Source organism: Prunus mume, linkage group LG2 (assembly GCF_029339155.1).
Source record: "Prunus mume cultivar Tortuosa linkage group LG2, ASM2933915v1, whole genome shotgun sequence".
Classification (NCBI taxonomy): domain Eukaryota; kingdom Viridiplantae; phylum Streptophyta; class Magnoliopsida; order Rosales; family Rosaceae; genus Prunus; species Prunus mume.
In genome coordinates this window covers 15,771,721-15,793,344 of record NC_142699.1, presented here as the reverse complement: position 1 = coordinate 15,793,344, position 21,624 = coordinate 15,771,721, and the positions used below count along the sequence as shown (strand labels likewise).

General features: G+C 37.1%; 4 protein-coding genes across 5 annotated transcripts; 1 reads left to right on the top strand and 3 right to left on the bottom strand.

The window, feature by feature from the left end:
• Positions 1 to 403: 403 nt before the first annotated feature.
• Positions 404 to 10,794, bottom strand: CTEXP (kinase family with ARM repeat domain-containing protein). Its single transcript, XM_089045472.1, has 21 exons — positions 10,479 to 10,794; positions 10,110 to 10,208; positions 9,837 to 9,988; positions 9,362 to 9,434; positions 9,126 to 9,248; positions 8,762 to 8,870; positions 7,827 to 7,906; positions 7,600 to 7,681; positions 6,637 to 6,776; positions 6,432 to 6,542; positions 6,212 to 6,328; positions 5,986 to 6,075; positions 5,044 to 5,097; positions 4,761 to 4,835; positions 4,515 to 4,590; positions 4,255 to 4,354; positions 3,320 to 3,389; positions 2,814 to 2,887; positions 2,323 to 2,432; positions 1,468 to 1,728; positions 404 to 1,071 (listed from the first exon to the last, which is right to left on the bottom strand). The coding sequence occupies exons 1-21, from the start codon at positions 10,602 to 10,604 to the stop codon at positions 791 to 793; spliced, it is 2,403 nt and encodes an 800-aa protein (XP_088901598.1). The 5' UTR covers positions 10,605 to 10,794; the 3' UTR covers positions 404 to 790.
• A 291-nt stretch (positions 10,795 to 11,085) lies between these two features.
• Positions 11,086 to 14,755, top strand: LOC103321104 (Calcium-binding EF hand family protein). The gene is given in 7 exon segments (XM_008222865.2): positions 11,086 to 11,879; positions 12,349 to 12,451; positions 12,551 to 12,616; positions 12,892 to 13,065; positions 13,170 to 13,266; positions 14,264 to 14,309; positions 14,312 to 14,755. Coding segments are annotated over 7 exon segments (1,107 nt in total). The 5' UTR covers positions 11,086 to 11,335; the 3' UTR covers positions 14,389 to 14,755.
• Positions 14,756 to 14,847: 92 nt separating this feature from the next.
• Positions 14,848 to 15,673, bottom strand: LOC103321103 (uncharacterized). The gene is given in 3 exon segments (XM_089045473.1): positions 14,848 to 15,272; positions 15,274 to 15,318; positions 15,353 to 15,673. Coding segments are annotated over 3 exon segments (609 nt in total). The 5' UTR covers positions 15,593 to 15,673; the 3' UTR covers positions 14,848 to 14,948.
• Positions 15,674 to 15,816: 143 nt separating this feature from the next.
• Positions 15,817 to 20,871, bottom strand: TOM40 (translocase of the outer mitochondrial membrane 40). 2 transcript variants are annotated; one of them, XM_008222866.3, is made up of 12 exons: positions 20,738 to 20,871; positions 20,497 to 20,607; positions 19,528 to 19,609; positions 19,331 to 19,433; positions 19,122 to 19,217; positions 18,962 to 19,012; positions 18,536 to 18,601; positions 17,991 to 18,092; positions 17,245 to 17,313; positions 17,083 to 17,166; positions 16,792 to 16,887; positions 15,817 to 16,143 (listed from the first exon to the last, which is right to left on the bottom strand). In XM_008222866.3, exons 1-12 carry the CDS (start codon positions 20,760 to 20,762, stop codon positions 16,087 to 16,089), a joined length of 942 nt encoding a protein of 313 aa, XP_008221088.2. In that variant the 5' UTR covers positions 20,763 to 20,871; the 3' UTR covers positions 15,817 to 16,086. The 2 variants fall into 2 exon arrangements, with proteins under 2 accessions (XP_008221088.2, XP_016647788.2); XM_016792302.2 differs by lacking the exon at positions 20,738 to 20,871 and having other exon boundaries at positions 20,497 to 20,731.
• Positions 20,872 to 21,624: the final 753 nt, after the last annotated feature.

Below are 21,624 nucleotides of genomic sequence, written 5' to 3'. Positions count from 1 at the left end.
ATATGAAAAAATGTAAGTTTACCATATTATCCTTATTAAATTAATAATTTCAATTTTAATGTTTGCATTAACAAAGGCATTTTTTGGCATTTTGAATGTTTATACCATTCTCTGCTCTATTATATTTAACACATAGACATGTAATTTTAGGATGTCATTTCAAAATAGCAAAAAGGCGACGTTGCATGTCAATCGGCCCAGCTAAACCATGAGTACCTTCCACTAGTTAACAAAATTTGAGCCCATAGGTAGATTACTAGTCATAGCCTATTTTGGGCTGAGAGTATTGGGTTCACATTTGAGCCCATAAGTAAATAAACGCTCAATTTTGGGTTCAGAAGTCGGGCACAAAACTTACATAAGCAAAGTTAAAACGAGGAATGTGCAAAAAGAAAAAGAAAAGTTAAAAGGAGGAAAATCAAACCCTGGGTTCAGAGTCAGACACAAAAATTCCAAGGCTTTGACTACTACAAGAATGTGACAAATTAAATCCCAAATTTACAGGCCCAAAAATTGATAGCCAGTTTACTGCTGCATCTATATCACCTAATCTTACACCATAAGAAAGAACTTGAAAGAAATTACATGACAGATGGCTGCTTCTGTGCTAACTGAAACAAACAAAAGAATATCATTACAAATCAATAACAAGTTGGAGAAAGTGCAAATGCAATTCCTGTTGGCACCAAATGTCCTATTATAACATGAACACCAGCCACCAAAAGGGGGGGAAATTTACACAAATTTCTTTTATCTTAACCCATAATTTTCTCTTGTTCATTTGCATAATTTACACCCCAGAAGAAGACGTCCGGTTTATTCTCTGTGCACCCAGTTTTGGAGCAGCAGGTTTGGTTCCTCGACCTTTCACAGCTGCTAGGGGCTTTGCCTTGGTGGTAGGTTGGGGAGCAGCAATGGCAGCCCATGGATCATCATCATCAACTGCTCCACTTGTTTTTAAATTCAAAGGTTTTGACATTGTTTTGGGTGCTGGGGCGGCAATGGAGCCCCACAAATCATCATCTTCATCTTTGATAGCCTTGGCTGTGTTTTTCGGTCTCAAACTTGTTGCTAAAAAATAACACACAAAATATTCCAATTAACACACACCAAAAATATATAATGAAATGCCAGATTAACAAAGGAGGACACATTACAAACTAAGATGAACTGGGAAAAAAAGGCAATGTTAAGGTTCTACCAATACATATTATGGTTATCAGACACTTTGTAGGCCATTATAAAGGAATATGGGAAATTAAGCAAATACTCCTTAACAATATTAGATTTATCCACCTCAAGACAATTCTCATTGGTTTAATAACATTTGGAGTTCAGAAACACACCTTAGAAACATTACACTGCATTTTTAGTTATAACCAGTAAACTTCTATATGTTTCTGCAATATTTTGTATTCATTCAGTCTTTATGCGAATGCATAACAGAAGCTAAAACAAAGTGATTACCTTGTTGTTTAGGCTGTGAAACAGGTTGCGAGACTGGCCGCTTTTGAGCTGCTTGTATACTTGCAAGAACGGGAGATGGTTTTGGATCTTCCAGAGGTTCAATATCATCCCAACCATCCTTGTCACTTTCATGCTCTCCGTCAATTCCATTTTCAAGTTCTCCCCAGCCATCTGTCGATGTAGGGGACTCTGGTACATGTTGATCCGCAAAATCTGGTGTGGTACTTGCATGGGCAGGTGCTGTGCTTGGAGTATCCACCACTAGGATTACAAGAGAATGACGAGAGAAATGCAATCAAACAACAGAAGCAGAACCAAGAAATAAATAGTTCCACATCTCTTATATACTGGAGGAAGGAACCAAATTGATGTGGAGAACACAACCCCACTTCGATTTTTTGCAGTTGATTATTTAAAAAACCAAATTTCGAACTTGGCATATTAGATCTCCCGCATTCAAAACTTAATCCAAGTATGCCTAAACTGACACTAAGAAAGAGATTCCAATATGGAACGATGGCTCTATTTTGCATGGTTGTTGAATCTTCTTAGTTTGGCCGGATCTGGTTAAAATTCAGATCTTTGATCACACTTATTGCTAGCCAGACTAATTAGTGGAGCATGGACGCTTTTATATAATATATACACTATAAAACATTAAATTCCAAACCATATGATAAGCTTGACTTGAGTAAAAATTGATGCAATAATTTGGCATATGTATGTGAAAATTTTGAATTTTTCAAGGGGGTGGCATTTACCAAAAAAGGAAAGGATAAAAAAAAAAAAACCATAGCCTACAGATATCCAACAAGCTAAACACATTTAAAGAATCCAAGTTATCAAGATGTGTACCTGAGCTTGCATTGGAAGTCGTTTCGGTAAGAGATGTACTTATATTCACAGGAGCAAGTGGAGCTTGTTCAGAAGGTTTACCCTTGAGAGTCAAGGAGCTCATTGCCCATCTGCATGATAATTAAACATTTCATTGGCTATTGACTTCAAGAGAACACTAGGAAAAATTTCACATGAGCAGATGCAATTTAATATAGTACTTGGCAAATGAGATGATAAGACAACACCAAGTATGGATATAATTTCATCACGGTATATTTACAAAACAGGCACATATGAGAGGTAGGTAACAGATTGGTATTTATGGAAATTCCATGGCATCTCTCAAGATATATATAAGTCCCTTTATCTGAAACAAGTTACTGTTCTCAAATTCTGTCTATATAACTACCGAAACAACAAAGTATCATATACAGCTTTATAACATAAATAATACAGAACCCAGCAAAATATACATCAAGACTAAAGCTCTTAGAAAGAAGTCAACTTACCCCAGTAAACTAGCATTTCCTGGTATTGATGAGATCCCGAGACCAGCAGCCCCAGCAGTATCTCCAGAATTTGTCTACAGAGGACAACAAAAAGAAAAAGAAAAAAAATTATCAATATGACACATTGTTGCAAAGATAAATGCAGAAAACATCAGTTTTCTGAAATTTCCTCTTGCCTTATTCCCTAAAGATTTCGCTATCTATACATAATATTTGCATTTGCAACAAATGTTCACTGATATAAACAATCACAATGGAAACTGCATAAGACGATGGCGTGCCATATGATGAAACTACGATGGACAGTAACGGCCAACTTCACACATCAAGTGTTGCATCATAGAATGTGAACAGAAACTGATTCATGACTAAATGAAAACTTCATATACACAAGGTGTCCGACAAACAACAACCCCCAACAAAAAAATGATACACATACACAACCATCACCTACATAAAGATATGAAAAATAGAATCAAACGAATTAAGAATTCTAAAACACACACCTTTTCATAGGATTGTTTCACTATCTGTAGAAATTGATCAACAGCTTGAAATGCCTTTGAGCGAACATCACTGTTTCAAAGGCAAAAAAGGTATAATCCCCGTTACAAGGATTCCAAGTAGGACAGATACAACAAAATGTAATCTTTTACAGATCTAAGTGTTATAAGAGTGAAGTTATAAACAACTTCTCTACAAAGTCTGCTTAGATCACGCAACACACAGGTCACCCAAGCAATGACTTGAGAGTCTGTAATTGGCTTATAAACATCCTAATAATAGGGAAGAAGAAGGGAAAGAAAAACCATTAAATTTGTTAACACAATATCTCCCTTAGCATTCCGAATATTCATGTTTCCTCTCTTTCACTGAATCCACAAGGCACTAAAAAACTTACAGAAAATAATAATTTGAAAAGAAAGTAAAATTCTTTCATATGTTAAAATCTAAAAAATAAAATACTTCAAGGTATATACAGTTATTCAGAAAAACATACTGAAGAAATGTCCAAAGATTTTTATGTCTATGAGCATCAATAAGAGGATGACCTTCTAATGACCACAAAGAGAATCTAAATTATTTGGTTATAACTGGACATTATTATTTTTAAATAACAGAAAACGTCTAGACCAATAACCCTATCCCTTTTAGAAGTCCAGGGACAAGAAGAGGTAGGAGAATCTCAGAGTACATAAGTGTGACTTTAAAACCACGGGGAAGCAGTTTCTTTCAGAAACATGATGTTACTTCCTGCTAGGAACAATGACACAGCCCTATTTAAATTGTAGGAATTGACCAGATCAAAGGCAGATTAAAATACGGTAGAACAGGTGACCGTTAGCATGCCACAGAACATGTCACCGTAGAAAATCACATAAATGCTAAGCATCTTTTATAAAATACAGAGAGATGTAGAAATCATCTGCAGCATACTCACTTGTCGGGATCAATGGTAAGAACAACAATATTTGGGAGAATCCGAGTTGCAATCTCAGTGCTGTCATAATAAGAACTGGTGGCGCATAAAGCCATAATACCTGACAGAATAATTTTTTACATGTCATAAAATTGAAGAGTTGACCAATGTAGGAAAATGAAGGTAAGGACAAATTTAAAGCACACATGTCAAAACCCCAAAACATTATTAAAATAGAACCTGGCTAAAAAAATAGATGGATAAAGAGAAAATTCTAATACCTGCTCCTCGGGCAGGTGAGAAAGTATCACGTAATGCACGGACAGTAAATGCATTAATCAAAACTCTTTTCCTTGTCTGCATTTAAAGATGAGCACCATCAGCTTAAGACAGAAATATTTTATCAATATATGTTCACAAATCATTACCAAATCACCCATAGAACCCATCTACCACTTAAGGGAAGAACAAAAAAAATAGAAAGCATGCATATGAAACAGTAGGTGTGGCAAATGGATGATACTAACCCCATCATTCAGGTGGGTTGCAATGTTCCCCAGCAATATAGTGGTGTTTGTTCTAATTGCTGGTTCTTCATCAACCTGCAAGACAGAGATAAGTTAAATGGTAAAGGAATGCAAAATTAGAGACAAATCGTTGCTATATTCTATGTTCCAAACACATAAACTCACAAAAGAAAATCTACAGAAACAATTAACAACATGAAGAAACACAATGTGAAAATCAACACTATGAACATTCATTTTAATAGTTAAATCAGGGGCGTCAATTCAGAAGTTAATACCATACCTGTAACTTTGAAAGATACTTCAACAAAGACCCTGAAATGGTACGTTGAGAAAGCTACAAAGTAGATAGACAAACCCATTAGATGAGAACAATCACATAATACGACACTTCACAGGGATAGAATCACATCTTAAACTAAAACAAAGACTATTATTATCCACCAAGAAGAAGATCAAGATGGACACATTAAATGGATAAGTACATAAAATTGTCACCGAAAAACATTCATTACAATGATTCATCAAAAGCCCATTCAGCTTGGGCTTACGCTGTTTAAATAAAAACATTGCTGAAAATTGTTCCACAACTCCAACTCTAGATCTCATGAAGTATGTTTTTTGTTCTATCTTCCTCCATCATTCGAAGCCAAAACAGACCAAATACAATTTCCCCTTAAAAAATCAATACTAAAATATAAAGCTGGCAAATAAGTTTGGTGATCCCACCTCTAGATTTCATTTAGTATGTTATTCGTTCTATCTATTCTCGCTTCCTCCCTTTCAATCCCTAAGCAAACCAAATACTATTAGCCCCTTCTAACTAAACATTAGAGATGCACAACCACCAGACTTCCATGTTAAAGGGCCATGGTTGGTGTCCCGTGTCTGAACTTGAACATCTGCCAAAAAAATTTTGCAACAAAACCTGCTTATAAATATTCGGAAAATATTAACACCAAATTTTCCAAATTCCAATTCCAACAACCCTCGAGGGAGAGAAACAAAGAATTATGCAAGCTATATTTTATGTGGGAGCAAAGGTTGACATATTTTCTTTAAAATAATATTAAGTAAATTAAAATAACAAGAAAATCTTTCACAGGGAACAGCAAGTAACTCACAAACACTGATTGCCCTAAGTAACTCACAGGAACAGCAAGTAACTTATAATATAAATTACCCAAAGCAGGAACCACACAACCATAAAACTGGGTGCACTAACCTTGGGAGCTAGAACGAGCATTGACTTAAGAGTCAGTTCCCGGAGAAAAGCAGATGTGTCAGAGAACCCAGTAGCAACGTGGGGGTAAACCTAATTTCAAGCATCACAGGCAAATTTAGAATCTACAAACTAGAAATGAACAGATGCAAGACTAACAGGGTTGACAATAGAATCCAGCTAGAATTTGTTTGATCATTAAAAAAATGATTAATTGTTGATTTCATACTTGCTCATCAACAACTTGTGCTGTTAATGATTCTCCAAACTGATCGACATGTTGCAAGAGACCAACTCGAATAGCTCGGTCATTGGACGCAAATAGTTTCACAATTGTTGGCAGCACCTAAATATATACACAAGAAAAATACCCACATCAGATTATTACAAACCTAAAAATAAAATCACAACTAGCAAAGGACATATGAAGAAGTACTAAACAGTATGACCTTCACACTGAATTCTTCGGTTGAAAGCCAGGCACCCATTTTCAACAATGCAGTCAAAGCAGGTGCAGCTGCTGAACCAAATTCAAGAGCAGAAGCTAATAAAGGAAGTAACTGTAGAAACCAGGAGGAAGGATTATAATCTGATACTAAAAAGGTCGATTATATATTTCAAAGTCGAAAAAACACAACACTCCGAAACTCACACCTTTTTCAGCACAATTTGGCGAGGTAGCTGCTCCGCTAAATTTGGAAGCTTGCGGAAGAAGGTATCCTTCTCAACACTATCTTTCAGATTTAGAATTTCCATGAAATGTATCGTATCCACCAGCTTATTTTGGAAATACTCTGCAAATCCAATTGATGCAGTACTTAGTCAAATAAGAAAAAAATTAAACTACCAAAGAAAATGTTTGTGAAAAAGAATACTACGACACATGATATAGTAAAACCACCGAGGTATAGAAAATAGAAGGGGCAAATATAATATTCTGGGAAGTCAATGGTACACATGCATGATGCATACAACTTCAATCCTCCTTTGGGAGAATGGGCTAGCGTTCTCTCATATTTCCTACATTCATTTGTAGGACACCCATTAAAATTGGGAGTTTCGGGCCCTCTGAGACTTAACACTCATGTCCACCATGCCTTATAACTAGAGTCCACCACACCCTATACTCATCTGAAAGCTTATATTTGACCAAATAATTTTAAAAGCGAAAATCTGAAAGCTTATACTAAGATTCATTACTGTAAGGTTACCATGCACTTTGGTCAAGAAACGTTTGCATAGTTACAAACAATTTGTCATAGAAACATATATTTGAAATTATAGATTCATGAACATGCACTGATAAAGTTGTTTCTAGTACCCAGATAATTATGATTTATATGTCAAATACTTATAAATAAAAAAATCATATATGTATGGACAATTGCATATAATTATATATAAAAAAGAAACCTTAAAACAATCCAAAAGTCAGATAATGTATTACACATGCACAGAGCCACAGATGATAATCAAGACAGGAAACTAATAGATGCTATATAATATTATATGAAATACCAATCAATCCTCAAACCATGAAGCAGACTGATATTCTCAAGACTATAATTTCTCAAAGACATAAGAAGCAATTAACTCAAGTTAAGAAGGAAAGATCACCACTATTTTCTATAAGCTTTGACGTATTCAGCCTACGAGAAGGCGTGGAGCTCAAGAGCCGCTGATAATCTGGAAGCAGAGACTGTGAGACAAGAAAATAGAGAGATGCAAGTGAAACTGAATCTTCAAAAGGATTAACACATTTCAGACAGATGTAAAATATGCAGTTAACACTGTAGTTTTCAAGAGAAATTAAAAAGAATAAGGTACAGTAGAAGGCTACTAACCTTTGGAATAGAAGCAGTGTTGCGCAGCTCCTCTGTTTTGCTTAACTTCAGACCAGAGAAGAGTTCATAGATAAGACAACCTATCAGTTTAAACAAAGAACTTAGATTCTTAAGGGAAGTGTATTTAACCCACAGGTCAGCAACAAAATATGAAACTCAACAGCTAATAAGCAATAAAATTCATATGAATGACAGTATAATTTTTTTTAACGAGAAACATAATAACTTCATTAATATAAACTAGTCAGCAATACAGCAACAGTGGATCAGCATTCACTGAAAATACAATCAAAGCCAATATAACAACCTTAGCAGTACAAAATCGGTATTACATCAGGCAACAAAAAGCCTTCAAACTCTAACAACTGACTTACAATACATCATCCCTCCAATCCACGTTAAGATAAAACAAATGGAATGTGTCTAAATTCATTGAATACCAAAATCCCCAGCAACAGCAGAAGCATAACCCTGCCCCCAAAAAAAAAAAAATCCACTTCCTTCCACCTTTTGCCCTAAAAATCCTACCATTTCTCTCCTACTAAAAAACCCAAAAGATTGTCATTTTCCAACACAATACAAATCCACAAGGCACCAGCCTTTTTTTTTCTCTCCACCACAAGCACAAAATTCCTTCATAAAAGATGCACAAGAACATGGAATCACCTGACTCAACCTTGCTTCACAAAAAACCTATACCACATCCTGAAAACAATGGGACAATGCAACTCAAGTACCAATATTAGACAAGAATGACCCTTCTCGCTAAAATTGATAAAATAGCCAGATCCAGTACCATGTAACAGGAATTAAAAGTCATTTCTACATCTCCAGAAAAGAATTAATTAAGTTCTGCATCAACAGTTCGTTTATTGATCAACTTAACACAAAAGACCAATAATCATGTTGTGAGGAACAGACCACAACAGACTTACCCAAGCCCCAAGAATCAATGGCCCATGGTGGAGACTTTCTGATTGCCGCCCAATCGGACTTCAACAACTCCATGGGTTTGTATTGTGGTCCAACAAGCCAGGCGAATTGCTGAAGGCAAATAAGAACTGGTGAGAAACACATCCCAACTTCTGACTATTCTTAAGCAATTTTTTAAGCACAAATATCCACAAGAATATATCTTAGTGGAAACAAGCAGCATTCCATCCATTACTATTCAAACAAGAAAAGAAAAATAACTAAACTTAAGAGTAGAAAAGCAAGCTCTTCCACTTGAGAGAAGCTAGGTAAAATAGAAACTTATTGTACAACTGTTCAGGAAATAAATCTGAAAGACATGCTTACCAGCATTTGTCCAGCAGAAGCCTCATTGCTGCCATCAAACTCAGATAGCACATCAAAAGCATGCAGCTTCCAGTCCAAAGTTTGAGTTACAACAACACTGGCCAAGCAAACGTTGGCATGAACCTGCAGTAGCCAAAAGCTAGTCAAACAGTATAACAATTATATATGAGAGAAAGAGAGAGATTATGGCACTGTCCCCATGCAAAATGCAGGTATTTCCGATTATGAAAACTTACAAGTTTACAATCATTATTTAAAAAGCTGACAGCTTTAGCAATCTGGTGCAGTCCCCACGCAAAATACTCATCCCTAACATCAAGGAACAAAATGTATAGATTAAGTAAATTTTAGAGATTTATTGAGAACCGCAGTGTCTATTTATAAGATTTGTATGTGCAATTGTGTAAAGAAAAGCAAAAGATATGCATATTGAAACAAATTACGTAGCAGAATAATTGAAAAAGAAAAGACAAGCTCTAGTAAGGAAGAGAAATAAAATTTAACATACAAAATTTAGAATAAGATGGTGACGTGTAAGCAACTCATAAGATGACATGTTGTGTGGGCAAGGCAGAAAAGAAATCGTAGAAGATATGACGACTTTTTCTGAAGAAGGAAAGTGTGTGTGTGTGTGTATACTGTTGATGGTGTTATTAAAAAAAAACAACAACAAAAAGAGGAAGGGGAGCAGGTAGTTTATGTTTGAAATACCTTTGGATACCTTGTAAACTGAGTTCCTTGATCTTTTCAGAGAGTGGCATAACAGGCTCGGTAACAATATAGATAGTTTGCTTGGTGGTAGAAGCATCCAAAGTTTCAGCCTCAGTACTATGAAGAAAGGATAAGATATTTGGGTGTCTGACCTGAAAGGAGAAAAACAAAATCAGAAATGAACCAATTTGCATTTGCATATGTGATTATGAAACAAAATAGCAAAATGAAATGATAAATTGACGACAACAGAAACAACAGAAGAAGACTCACAGTACGGAGACGCTTGACACCATTGCGAGCAGCGGCCAAATGGCCATCCTGAGCATTACTTCCAGATATAGAAAACACGGATACCAGAGACCCATCATCCTGAAAAGTGTTTATTTATTCAAAAGAAAGCCAAAACAAACCCTTTCATTCATATTCTTTCATCCCAAACAAAACATCACCAGCCTTCTTCAGGCTTCAGATCCACTCAAGACTCATTCACATCCACCATTGGCATGATGAAACTTGACGAAGAAACATGCATACATACATACATACAAAGCTATATAGATACATAACACACACACACACACATATATATATATAGAGAGAGAGAGAGAGAGAGAGAGAGAGAAGGTGACGACGACCGACCTTGGAGGTGCCCCGGAAGTGAGTCCAAGAGCCCCAAGCAGAGGGGTAAGGTTCGCCGATATTGTAGGGCAGATCTTTGGGTCCAGTCCCCGATCCACCCACCACTCCCTTCAAGAATTTCAACATATTCCCTTCCTTGTTCTTTCGCTGCAAACGCAACGGCGTCGTCTAGGCTCCCACTTTCAGTCAGATCCTAGCACTCTTGCCCTCCTCTCTCATTCCAAGTCTCCGTCACTTCCTCCTCCAGGCCCTCCTCCTCTTCTGGTCTTGTCTTAAACTCTTTTCTTTTTTAATAAAAATATATAAACAGAAAGCCAAAAAATTAATAAAATTTGATGATCCCAGATCCCAATCGGGAACATCTGCTGGGTTGGAAATTGGAATTGGATCATGGGTTGAGTTTGAGTCCACCATTTCAATCTTATTTTGTTACTAATCTCTTTTGGGCCTGGGCTTCATTGAGCTTGCATAGTAAGTGAGCGGGTCGATTTATTTTGCTAATTTGCTTAATCATGCCGCTAATATAAGAAAGAAAAAGATTAATTAATTAATTAATGAGTTGTTCTAACATCCATCAATAATTATATTAATATTATTAATTAGAACAAGGTTGGGGTGGTCGCTCTAATAAACTGGGATGCGGTAGATCTTATCAAAATAATAGGAAAGTGAAAAACAAGCAGCAGATCCACAACTTCCCGACTCTCCAAGACACCTTCATCAAACCTCATTCGGTTTCTCTCTCCTCCTCCTCTTCTCCCAAGTCCTCTCGTCCAAATAATAGTCAACAACAAGGTCTCTCTGTTTTCTGGGTTCAGTTCAGTTGAGAGTTGCCTTGCATTGAGAAAATCAGAGCAATGGCGAGGGCGTCAGTATCAGTAATCATATACATAACAATAGCAGTCCTAATCCTGTTGCTTATCTCCCACTCCCCCAAAAAAGGCGGCAGCCAACGTCACCGGCGGCTGAAGCTGCGGTCCAACTTCACCTTCGCTCCTCCGCTGCACCACCACAACCCCATCCCCTTCGACCCTCTCGTCGCCGATATCGAGCGCCGCCTCGAGGACCGCAAGTGGGAGCAGCAGCACTTCGATCTCAACGACTCCGCCCCCGCCGCCGAGTCTCAGCCCGAGTGGGAAGACTTCATGAACGCGGAGGACTACTTGAACGACGAAGAGAGGTTCAACGTCACCAACAGGTTGCTCTTGTTGTTTCCTAAGGTTGATGTCGACCCCGCTGATGGCTTCATCACTGAGGACGAGTTGACTCAGTGGAATTTGAAGCAGGCTCAGAAGGAAGTACTGCATCGCACTCAAAGGGATATGGAGCTTCATGACAAGAACCGTGACGGTTTTGTTTCCTTTGCCGAGTATCAGCCCCCAAGTTGGGTGCAGAATGCAGGTCACCTTACCACTCCACTCACTCACTACTACTTACTCATGTCTTTTTTCTTTTCGCTTTTGATATGTTTTGCTCTCTCTCACTCCATGGAGATGGAAGATAGAGGATGTTGTCTTCTTTCTTGTCTTTGTTAATTAAATTGCAAACATTTTGGTTATTGCTCATATCTTGCTCCTCCAAATCTATCTATTTGCTGCTATTAGATTGGCTTTACTGCTGAAATTCAATCTATTGCTATTATGCTATGTGGCATTTCTGAATTTCGGTTTCCGCAAGCAACCTCTTAAATTATTGTAAAACGACGGTCATTCTTTCAGTATGTTCGACTGCTCCTAGATAGTACCAATGGTCCAATGAAAATGCGTGAGAAGAAACTTAGTATTGTATCTGATAAAAGTATCTTGTGTTGTTTAGGTCCTCATTTTCATGTCATTTTCTCCTTGTTTCTGATTTCTGTTCCATGTACCAGATAACAATTCGTTTGGCTATGATATGGGTTGGTGGAAAGAGGAGCATTTCAATGCATCAGATGCAGATGGAGATGGTCTTCTTAATATAACTGAGTTCAATGAGTGAGCTTCTGCCTTCTATCAAGTTCCTTTTACTGTTTTACATCAAAATCTTTTGAAATACCTTCTTCAACTTGATGTCCATGATTTATGCTTTTCTAGCTTTCTACACCCAGCTGACAGCAAAAACCCAAAGCTACTTCAGTGGTTGTGCAAGGAGGAAGTAAGGTGATATTAATTTCTCTTCTCTTAAATTCTAGTTTGTCCTATCCTTATGATCCACATCTGTTTGTAAGATATAGTTTATGGCACAGCATCAGCTGCAGGAGAATTTTCAAGCAACTAGATTGAATTTTCTTTTGCTTCAACTTTCAAATTTTTGTGTTTCTCTGTGGACGAAAGACATCTACATAATCTTATTTGTCGTTGTGCTTGATGTCATTCTAAAATGGTCACTTAGCTTAGCTTTTCTGATTGTATGTTCTCTCCTTTGCTTTCCTTAGGGAAAGGGACACAGACAAAGATGAAAAGATCAACTTCAAAGAATTCTTTCATGGCCTCTTTGATTTGGTGAGAAACTATGAAGAAGAAAATCACAATTCCTCACATCAGTTTGATGATTCGATGGAGGCCCCTGCTAGAAATTTGTTTGCTCAGCTTGACAAAGATGGTGACGGGTACTTCTTAAGCTGCTTTTATTTATGTGTAATTATTCTGAGCTACTTAAGGGTTTCCTTTTTGCTAATCATTTTACTTGTTCCCTACCTTTCATTATCCGCAGATATTTGTCAGATGCAGAGTTACTTCCTATTATTGGAAAGATACATCCATCAGAACATTACTATGCAAAACAACAAGCAGATTACATCACATCACAGGTAATCATTTTGCAAATGAAAACTATTTTCTTTCTTAGTTTTGATGGATCAATTAGTTTGTGCTTTCTGTGTCATATATATATATATATATATCTGCACATATGGCTCCTATGAGTTGATCTAGTAGCACTTTTTATGTGGAAATAACATGAAATTAAGTTTGAGTCACCTCTCAGTGTTCAGCAAGGGCTTCCTCTCCTTGCTTACTAAGATGAATTAATCATCTCAAAACAAGAAGGGCTTGTGAAATTATACATAACTGAAGTATTAAAAAATGAATGACCTTCTTTAGCTAGTCAGTATTTCTTTTCTGGAGCATCTTCAAGTGTCAGAATTTTGTTGATTTATCTTGTAAGCTATGTGATATTCAAAGATTAGTGTAATCTTATGATGGAAAAGGCAAATTGAAGATCATTAGAGCTCTGAAGTTGCTTGCAGTTTATAGACTAGGCACAGCTTGAAATTTATATGTTGGTAGTTGGATTGTGAAGTTATGGGCAGTTCTTCTCTTCTTGCCATCAGGCTAGTACATATAAGATGGTGGTTTATCAGCTTATTAACCATGCAGCTGTTGTGAAAAAATTGGAGTTGTTGAGCTGGCAGAAAGCTTAGATAAGTTTTTGAAAAAGAGTATTGCAAGCACAGAGTTTGGCTTGCAATGCCTCACTTTGTAAAACTTTCATGCACTAGGCTCAAGAACTGCCAAAATCTTATCCTTCTTGTGTCACTGAAATTTATTGAAGAGTTATAGATGAGACATCGGATGAAGTTTCACAGTAAAGATGTTGTGCCACCCCATCCCACCAGGGAAAAAAAAAAGAGAAAGAAAAGATAGAAGTTGTTCTTTTATATTTAGGGGTTGCATAAGGAAGCTTGGAAGGGTAGAAAACTGATGGTACCATAGCATAATCTGCGCTTGTTTTTATGACTTGATAAGTTTTGGCTGGGGTTTAGCTAATTCTAAAGGTCGTATGTGTATTAATTTTGTAAATTGCAGGCAGATACTGATAAAGATGGGCGTCTAACGCTGACAGAAATGATTGAGAACCCTATGTATTTTACAGCGCTATTTTCAACGACGATGAAGAAGAGGACTATGAGTTCCATGATGAGTTCCGTTAATCTCATTACCAGCTCTGCTGCCTTATTCTTTTAGTAACATATAGATGCAGGATACTTGCTGCCATGCCACAACTTGGGTAGGATTCAAAATCTTTGTTCTGGGTTTTTTGTTTGTTAATATAGGATTCGAGTATGAAAGAGATTGATTGGACCTCAGACTTCTTCCACTACGACCTCAACGGGGTTTGGTGCCTTTCCAAAAATATGAAACTACACTCCTCATCCATGGCTTAGTTATTCAGAATGAGGCCCATTTTGGAGAATGATTTATTTCGTAGGCTGCTTTACAATTGTCATTACATGTAATAGATTAGTGAACAAAAGGGTATCATGATTGTTATTTATCAGAAGTTGAGCTCAATTTTTATGTCTTGGCATGTTGGAGCATTGTCGTTGTTTTGGTTAGATTTTGTACGTTATGTTAGTCGGGTTAACCGGGGCCAAAAAATCCAATTACAATTTACAAACACGATTCAATGTGTCATAATTTATTCATAAATCTAATTTATCAAATTAAATATAATAAAAAAAGAAAAAAGAAACACACACAAAGTATTTTCCTATTTACGATCGGGTACATTCCCCTTTGGCTCGTGGTGGTGGTGGTCGTCATCATCAGATTCCGATTTGTCTTGGTCGTCGTCATCGTCGGAGGGTGGAGAAGGGTCGAGGCGAGCGGCGTCCTTAGCCCAGCGTATCAACTTTTCAACTTCATCTTCATCGTCGTTGTCGTTGTCGATGTCGTTGTAGGATGATGCCGACGACCGGACGGCAGCATCGGAGGAGGGCATAGGAATTGAAGCCTTGAGGGCGGCGAATCTGGTGGAGAGATCGTCACCGAGGACTTCCTTTAGTTCCTCATCCACTTGAATGGAATTGGATTGGATTGGATTTGGAGACAGAAGAGGCAGCAGCAGCAGGTCCTGGCTCCTGGTCCTGGTCCTGGTGCTGCTCCAGTAATAACAGTTTTCATTTTGAGGGCCTCGAAGCGACGGCCGATATCGGCGTCGTCGAGAGAAACGCCGCGGGACAAGTGAGAGTTGAGAGATAGCTTCAGAAGCATATCGTCCTGTGCTGCTTGCAGCAACTCTTCAACTTCATCCCTCTCTGTTTCTTTCTTCGTATTCCTCTTCATTTCTCTCTCCCTCTCTTCTCTTTTCTCTCTCCGATTCATATCATATGCTCCAATCCAACTCCGAGGCATTTATAGAAGCTTGATACCCCCTGCGTTAGATTAATCTTCCTTTAATAATAATTTTTTTTTCAAAGCCACTTGAAAAACTCAACCCAAAATAACTTCTCAACAAATTAAATAGACGCTAAAAAAATATTATTAAATAGACGCTCAAATTGTGTTTTGTGGATCACCAAATAAAAGACACCCTTACATAACAAAGACCTTTAAATGTTTTTTAGGGGGAAAATATATTTTGAGAGAAGAACAAAATTCTCAATCTATTTCATAAAAGTCACAGCAGTACCATACATACTACAACAATTCACCAAGTTCTAGTTATAACCATAACATGGCTTGTATAATTACAGATATTTTGAATTAGTCCTGCCAACTTGAGCCAAAACATCTTCAACTGCCAGATGAGTAAAATACAAATCCTACCCCGAATTTGTAGTCTTTCTTCTTGTAGTAATTATGAGCTTTTATAAAATTTCACAGTAACAGCCCTTCAGCTTTTGCATCTATTCTCCTGCCGCCAACCCAAACCCGAATTTGTAGTCTTTCTTCTTGTGATCCATCTGCAAATAGAAATTTTGGAGATGCTGTTAATGTTACGAAATATGACTTGAAAATATCAAGAATAGATGCATCTCCACCACATCCACCTGTGCAAGTTTTCAACAAACCTAAACCCTAAACGGTACTAGACGCATGAGTGGCAGGACCCATAAGTATGGCAGACGTTTAAGTTTCAAACATTATCACCACATCGAAGACAAAGGCTCCAGCATCTATATGCATGCGAGTTAAGCCAATTTCCTAGCATAGAACATTCAGCTTCATATGCTCAATAGTGTAATAACAGTAAGGAAACCACCGCAACAAATATCTAATCATAGCTGATGGATGGCATTTGGTTAACTGGGACCACGCCCCACAAAGCCTAATTACTCAATTCAAAGATGCAGGAGGCTGAAGACAAATTCACGTCTTCCGTGTTTCAACTTTCCAGTACACAAACAAACTTCAACAGTTCCACTGCCCATGAATTTGAATGAAATGAATGGTGGGAACAGATGAGCACACAACACAAGGAGACTCAGTTTGGCATGTACACAAATACAGGCATAATAATCAGTTCTTAGCTTCAAAATATCTATTTCCTTGCTATTCTTATATCGTCTTAAAATAGTCTATAAATCAATTTAAACTAACAGATTTCTCACCTCTGCAGAAAGAATAAACTTAAGACCCATACTTAATCTCTCTTCAAGAAAAGCAGCCGTGCAGCCATTGGAATCAATCTTCCCTCTAAGACGACTCTGAAAAAACGGAAGAAATAGGTTAGGTATGTATATAATTTCTTAAATTCCAAATAATGCAAATAGGTTAACGTGAATTGGCATGGGAGAATGTGTTAAAGACCAAAGTCACCCACTTATAGTGTTTCCTGTCATTAAATACGAAGATATATATGTGTCTTTCCATTTCTTAACAACTATAATAGCATAGTCTACCTGTCTGAGGACATAATCATAGCCAACACTTGCTGTGACGTCTCTTGACATGTGGTTGTACATGAGGTCTGATGCTAGTGAAACCTGCACAAATACGACAGTATAATAACTATATATAGATAAGATATAACCTAAAGTTCTTAATAACATAACTTGATGTACCTTTTCGGATAGTTTCTGAACGTAGCTCAAAGCAACCATTCCAGTGCTAGCAACCTGTCCTGTAGCAACCTGCAGGCAGAACATTGAGCATCACAAAAAATGCCTTCACTCAGATTTATGCATGCCACAATTAAAACCAAAAAGAACGGAAAAAAGAAAAAGCAATCTCTATGATTATAATGGGATGAAGAAAAATATATTTGTACACTGGAATGAATGAAAAATCTTAAAAGGAAATTTTGACAGTGACCATTGACGAGGTTAGCAGAAAATACCAAACTCAACACCCCTTATCTTCCCTCCTTTATTTACAGAAACTTAATGCACAATCTTGTGCAGCATCACTGGGAAAGAGTAAGCAATGGTTTGCATGTACTCAACAATAATGACTTGACTTTTGAACCGATTAAGATGATTTGGAAGTCTGGTATCTGGTATGTCTACTAAGATATAGGCATTAGTCTGTGGTTTGCATAAAGATTGGAGTTCCTGTTGGCAGAGGATGTATGGGGGAGTAATATTCTAATTGTTCTCAGTCTGTGCAGTTAGTTTTTAGCTCTTTTCTAAGGCTAACAAGAAGTTCATTATTTTCTCGTACCTTTTTTTTTTTTCCTTTTCTCTGTAAAAGCTCTGTTATTTATCAAACAAATATAATGATAATGCACAAATGATGATGCATAATGATAAGGATCATAAATCATCTGGCTTCAAACATGTGAGGAGATATGAAAACCAAGCTGGAATACCATTTTCTCAGTGTTGAACCGCGCCGCATAACTGATGCCTGACTTTCGATGCTGACCAGCCCAGAATACTTCACCACCCAAAGAGAAATGTGGAGTCACCGACTGCAAGAATATAGAGAACGTAGACAGATTTATCAGAATAATCCTAAGAACATTTCATAAATCTGCAGTGGCCTAGTTTTACAAAACATCTCCATCCTTGTAAAGTACAGCATTTTTGTGTTGACTATAATCAATTACCACAAGAATATTGAAAAATCAATATATATATATAAAGGCGGCTACCAAAACAGAGCCTATTTTCAGTCAATCATGTTGTTGAGTTTAACCTTCGAGATCAATAAACAGACTACAATTACGATAAGGTCAGTATCATACAATATATTGTCAGTATCTCAATAATATCTGGACCTCTAAGACTATTTTAAGATATGTTTGATACCAATATGATTATCTCAAAAAAAAACCATGAACACAAAATTAAATTGTTTGGTACCAGTGTCCACGTTATCTGGAGGGTAAAAAGAAAAGGAGAATATCCTTACCTGGATGTAACTTGCTTGCAATAAGGCCCCATTTCCCACTTGAATCTGGGATCTGTAGTCTGAGCCCTGTACCAAGAAAGGAAAATGTCAAAACTTGTAGAATTATAAGAAAGCTGAAGGCAATCTAGTATTGGTTACCACTGCATCAAAAATAAACTCCCAACTCTAGGAACAACAGACATGGTGATAATTGGTGTTTATCTTGTAACCATTCATAGTGAGGCTAATGGAAGATAGATAAAGAATATACTCCTGCACCCCTCTGTAAACTTTTTTTCTGATGGACAAATTTATTTCATCTAAAATAGAGGTAGCCAAAGATGATTTTCAATAGTAATGAAGTTCTACAAGACATATAAAATGCGAAGTAAATAAATAACTTCATATATTAAAAGATTAAAAATATGATGAGAAGAGTGACCTGACCTTGTAATCAAAACTGGCCATGCCATGAGACATGTGCGGCTCATTTGTAAGCTGGGAAAAAAAAATTTAAAATAAAGTTACATAAATACTTCCACTTTTTTTACACAAGAAAAAAAAAAGGAAGAGTTTAATTGAAAAAACAAATGAAAAATAATTTTACCTGAGCATTAGCCTTCAAAGTGAGATTGTCAGTCAAGTCACACTTCACTCTAGCATTAAGTCTTCCGTCTGTTAATACCCTCCCGAAAAGCATCAACTAAAAATTTACCCCAACCACCACAAAGAAAAGAAATATAACAATCAATGCTTCTTCCGCCATTTCCATGAGAAGAGGTTTCTGGATAAGTAAAAATAGCGATGGCTACCTACCTTTGGGTGGTCTATAAAATTTGCACCAAACTCATAGTGAGCAGTAGGGATTTTTATGGTTTCAGGAGACTGAGAAGGAACTGTCATAGGTCCCATGAGTACACTGATGGGAGGTGAAAAGAGTAAGTAAAATATACAAAATAATATAAATAATTGATATGGAATGCATAAAGGCTCAAAGAGGAGAAGACAAAAACCTGTGGCTAAGGGAGAACTTCTGATTGAGTCCTTTAGTGAAATCAAAGCGCATCCCCTCAAAACATTCTGGCCGTAAAGACACTGCCAATCAAAGATGGAAGTCAGCAAAATACTGCCAAGCCCCTTGCAAATATGCAATTTCCTTAATCAATGAATGCATTGCAACCACTATCTTTTAGAAATAAACTAAGGTAGTGCTTGGTTCATTGGAATGAACCTGGAACATCTATGCCACTGTTTGGTTGACAAAAAAGTAAAGTAATAAGAACCTGAAAAATGTCAAATCCCCAAAATGATGGAAATACCCTAAACTCTAAACCCACCCAACACTGTACACTAATCTCACAAATACAGTCAGGCAGTAGCAGTACCACTGATGAGAGCACCCTCAACCAAAAGCATCAGGAGATGGTTAAATGTACAACATTAGGAATCAGAAAAGAATCAAAAAGCACCTTTGCTTTCACTAGAATAATGAACTTTTAATTACACTGTAACACATTTATGAGCAATTCAACAGCAGAAGACCAAATGTTCCAACAGACGGTTCAGCATATAAATTACCCAAAACGAATACAATCATAAAGGTAATATCTTTGTCCACGGTAACAAAAAAAAATTTAAATAACAAACCCTGAGAAACACAAAGGAGTTATAAGCACCTACATGGGATTCAAAAGTCAGGTTTTTAGGCTTTTCAAAACCTGCACTAATAAACCAACTAATTCATATTCCTTCATTAGTCAAAAGTTTGTCTTTTTTTAACAATCCCATACCTACACACTACACTACACAACAAAAGGCATATCAACAATGAGCAAACAGGAACAAAAGAGAGCAAACTTGGAAGGCTTAAATTAAATTCAGCAGACTGGTACATGGAATCACAAAGGGATAGAACAAATTATAACCATGAGTCATTATCCAAAAAGTGATGAAACAAAAAACGAAAAAATTTGATACTGAACTGAGAGCTTCACGGTTGATTTCTTCATAGGGTATGGGGCAAGGCAGGTTTGTGTAGTCCAGTTTATCGTTCATAGGCTTCGTCTCCGCAGCCTCGCTTCGCGTGGTAGTACCTGGAGGTACAAGACCCGCCATTGCTTTGAGTTCCTTCTGATTCGAAGATATGAGAGAGAGAGAGAGAGAGAGAGAGAGAGAGAGAGAGAGTGAATTAGAGAATTGTGAGTTGAGGGTTTTGGGTTTAACCGTTTAAAGAAAAGGCCTCCTTCATTCTTGGTGGATACGGCAGTGAAATCCTCACCACCGTCACGGTGGGATCCACATCCACCTCAGCTGCCCAGTGGGTGCGTGCAGCCAAAAAGGGGAAGGGAAAAAAAAGGGGAAGAAACACAAGGCGCAAAAATAAAAGGCTAAGCTTAATAAATAATAAATAAATAAAAGGCTAAGCCAAACCAAAAAAATAAAATAAAAGGCTAAGCCAAACGAACACCGTGAGGCCCAACCCAAACTAGGCAAACCATCAACAATCCTATTTCTTTCTTTATCAATAAACATGGAGAAAAAAAATAGTTTATTGATTTATACAAGAGAGAATGTTATAAGTCAAACTCGTAGAATATTATGGTACTATGTTTACGTGATATATCTTTTACATATATTATAATATAAGTAGATATTTTTTTATATTATTTCCTGAAAAAGGAAAAATAAACTATTTTGTCCGTTTATATTATAACACATTAGGGCCTAAAAAATCTAAGGCTAGGCCCAAATATATTACCGGCCCAATGTGATACCTTATCGAGAAGAAATCCAATTTAGGCATGCAAAAGTTCATCATACAAGCTTGCACGAGTCACAATCTACGTGTCATGCCAAGCAAATATGTAACATGTCACGCTAAGAGTTGTAGCAAGTCTATAAAATGCACCGGCTCTATGAACTCATGTTAATTATCCCACTAAGTGCCGTTTTGACTCAACCATAGTCCTTTACAATACGATGAAATTCGAGCACGAGCACGCCAATCGACATGTCATGCCAAGCGAAAAACCCTTTATTTTACACTTAGCCACGCTACAAGCTTAAGTAGACCCAAACCACACAAATGCTCGGGACTTGTTGAGTGGGTT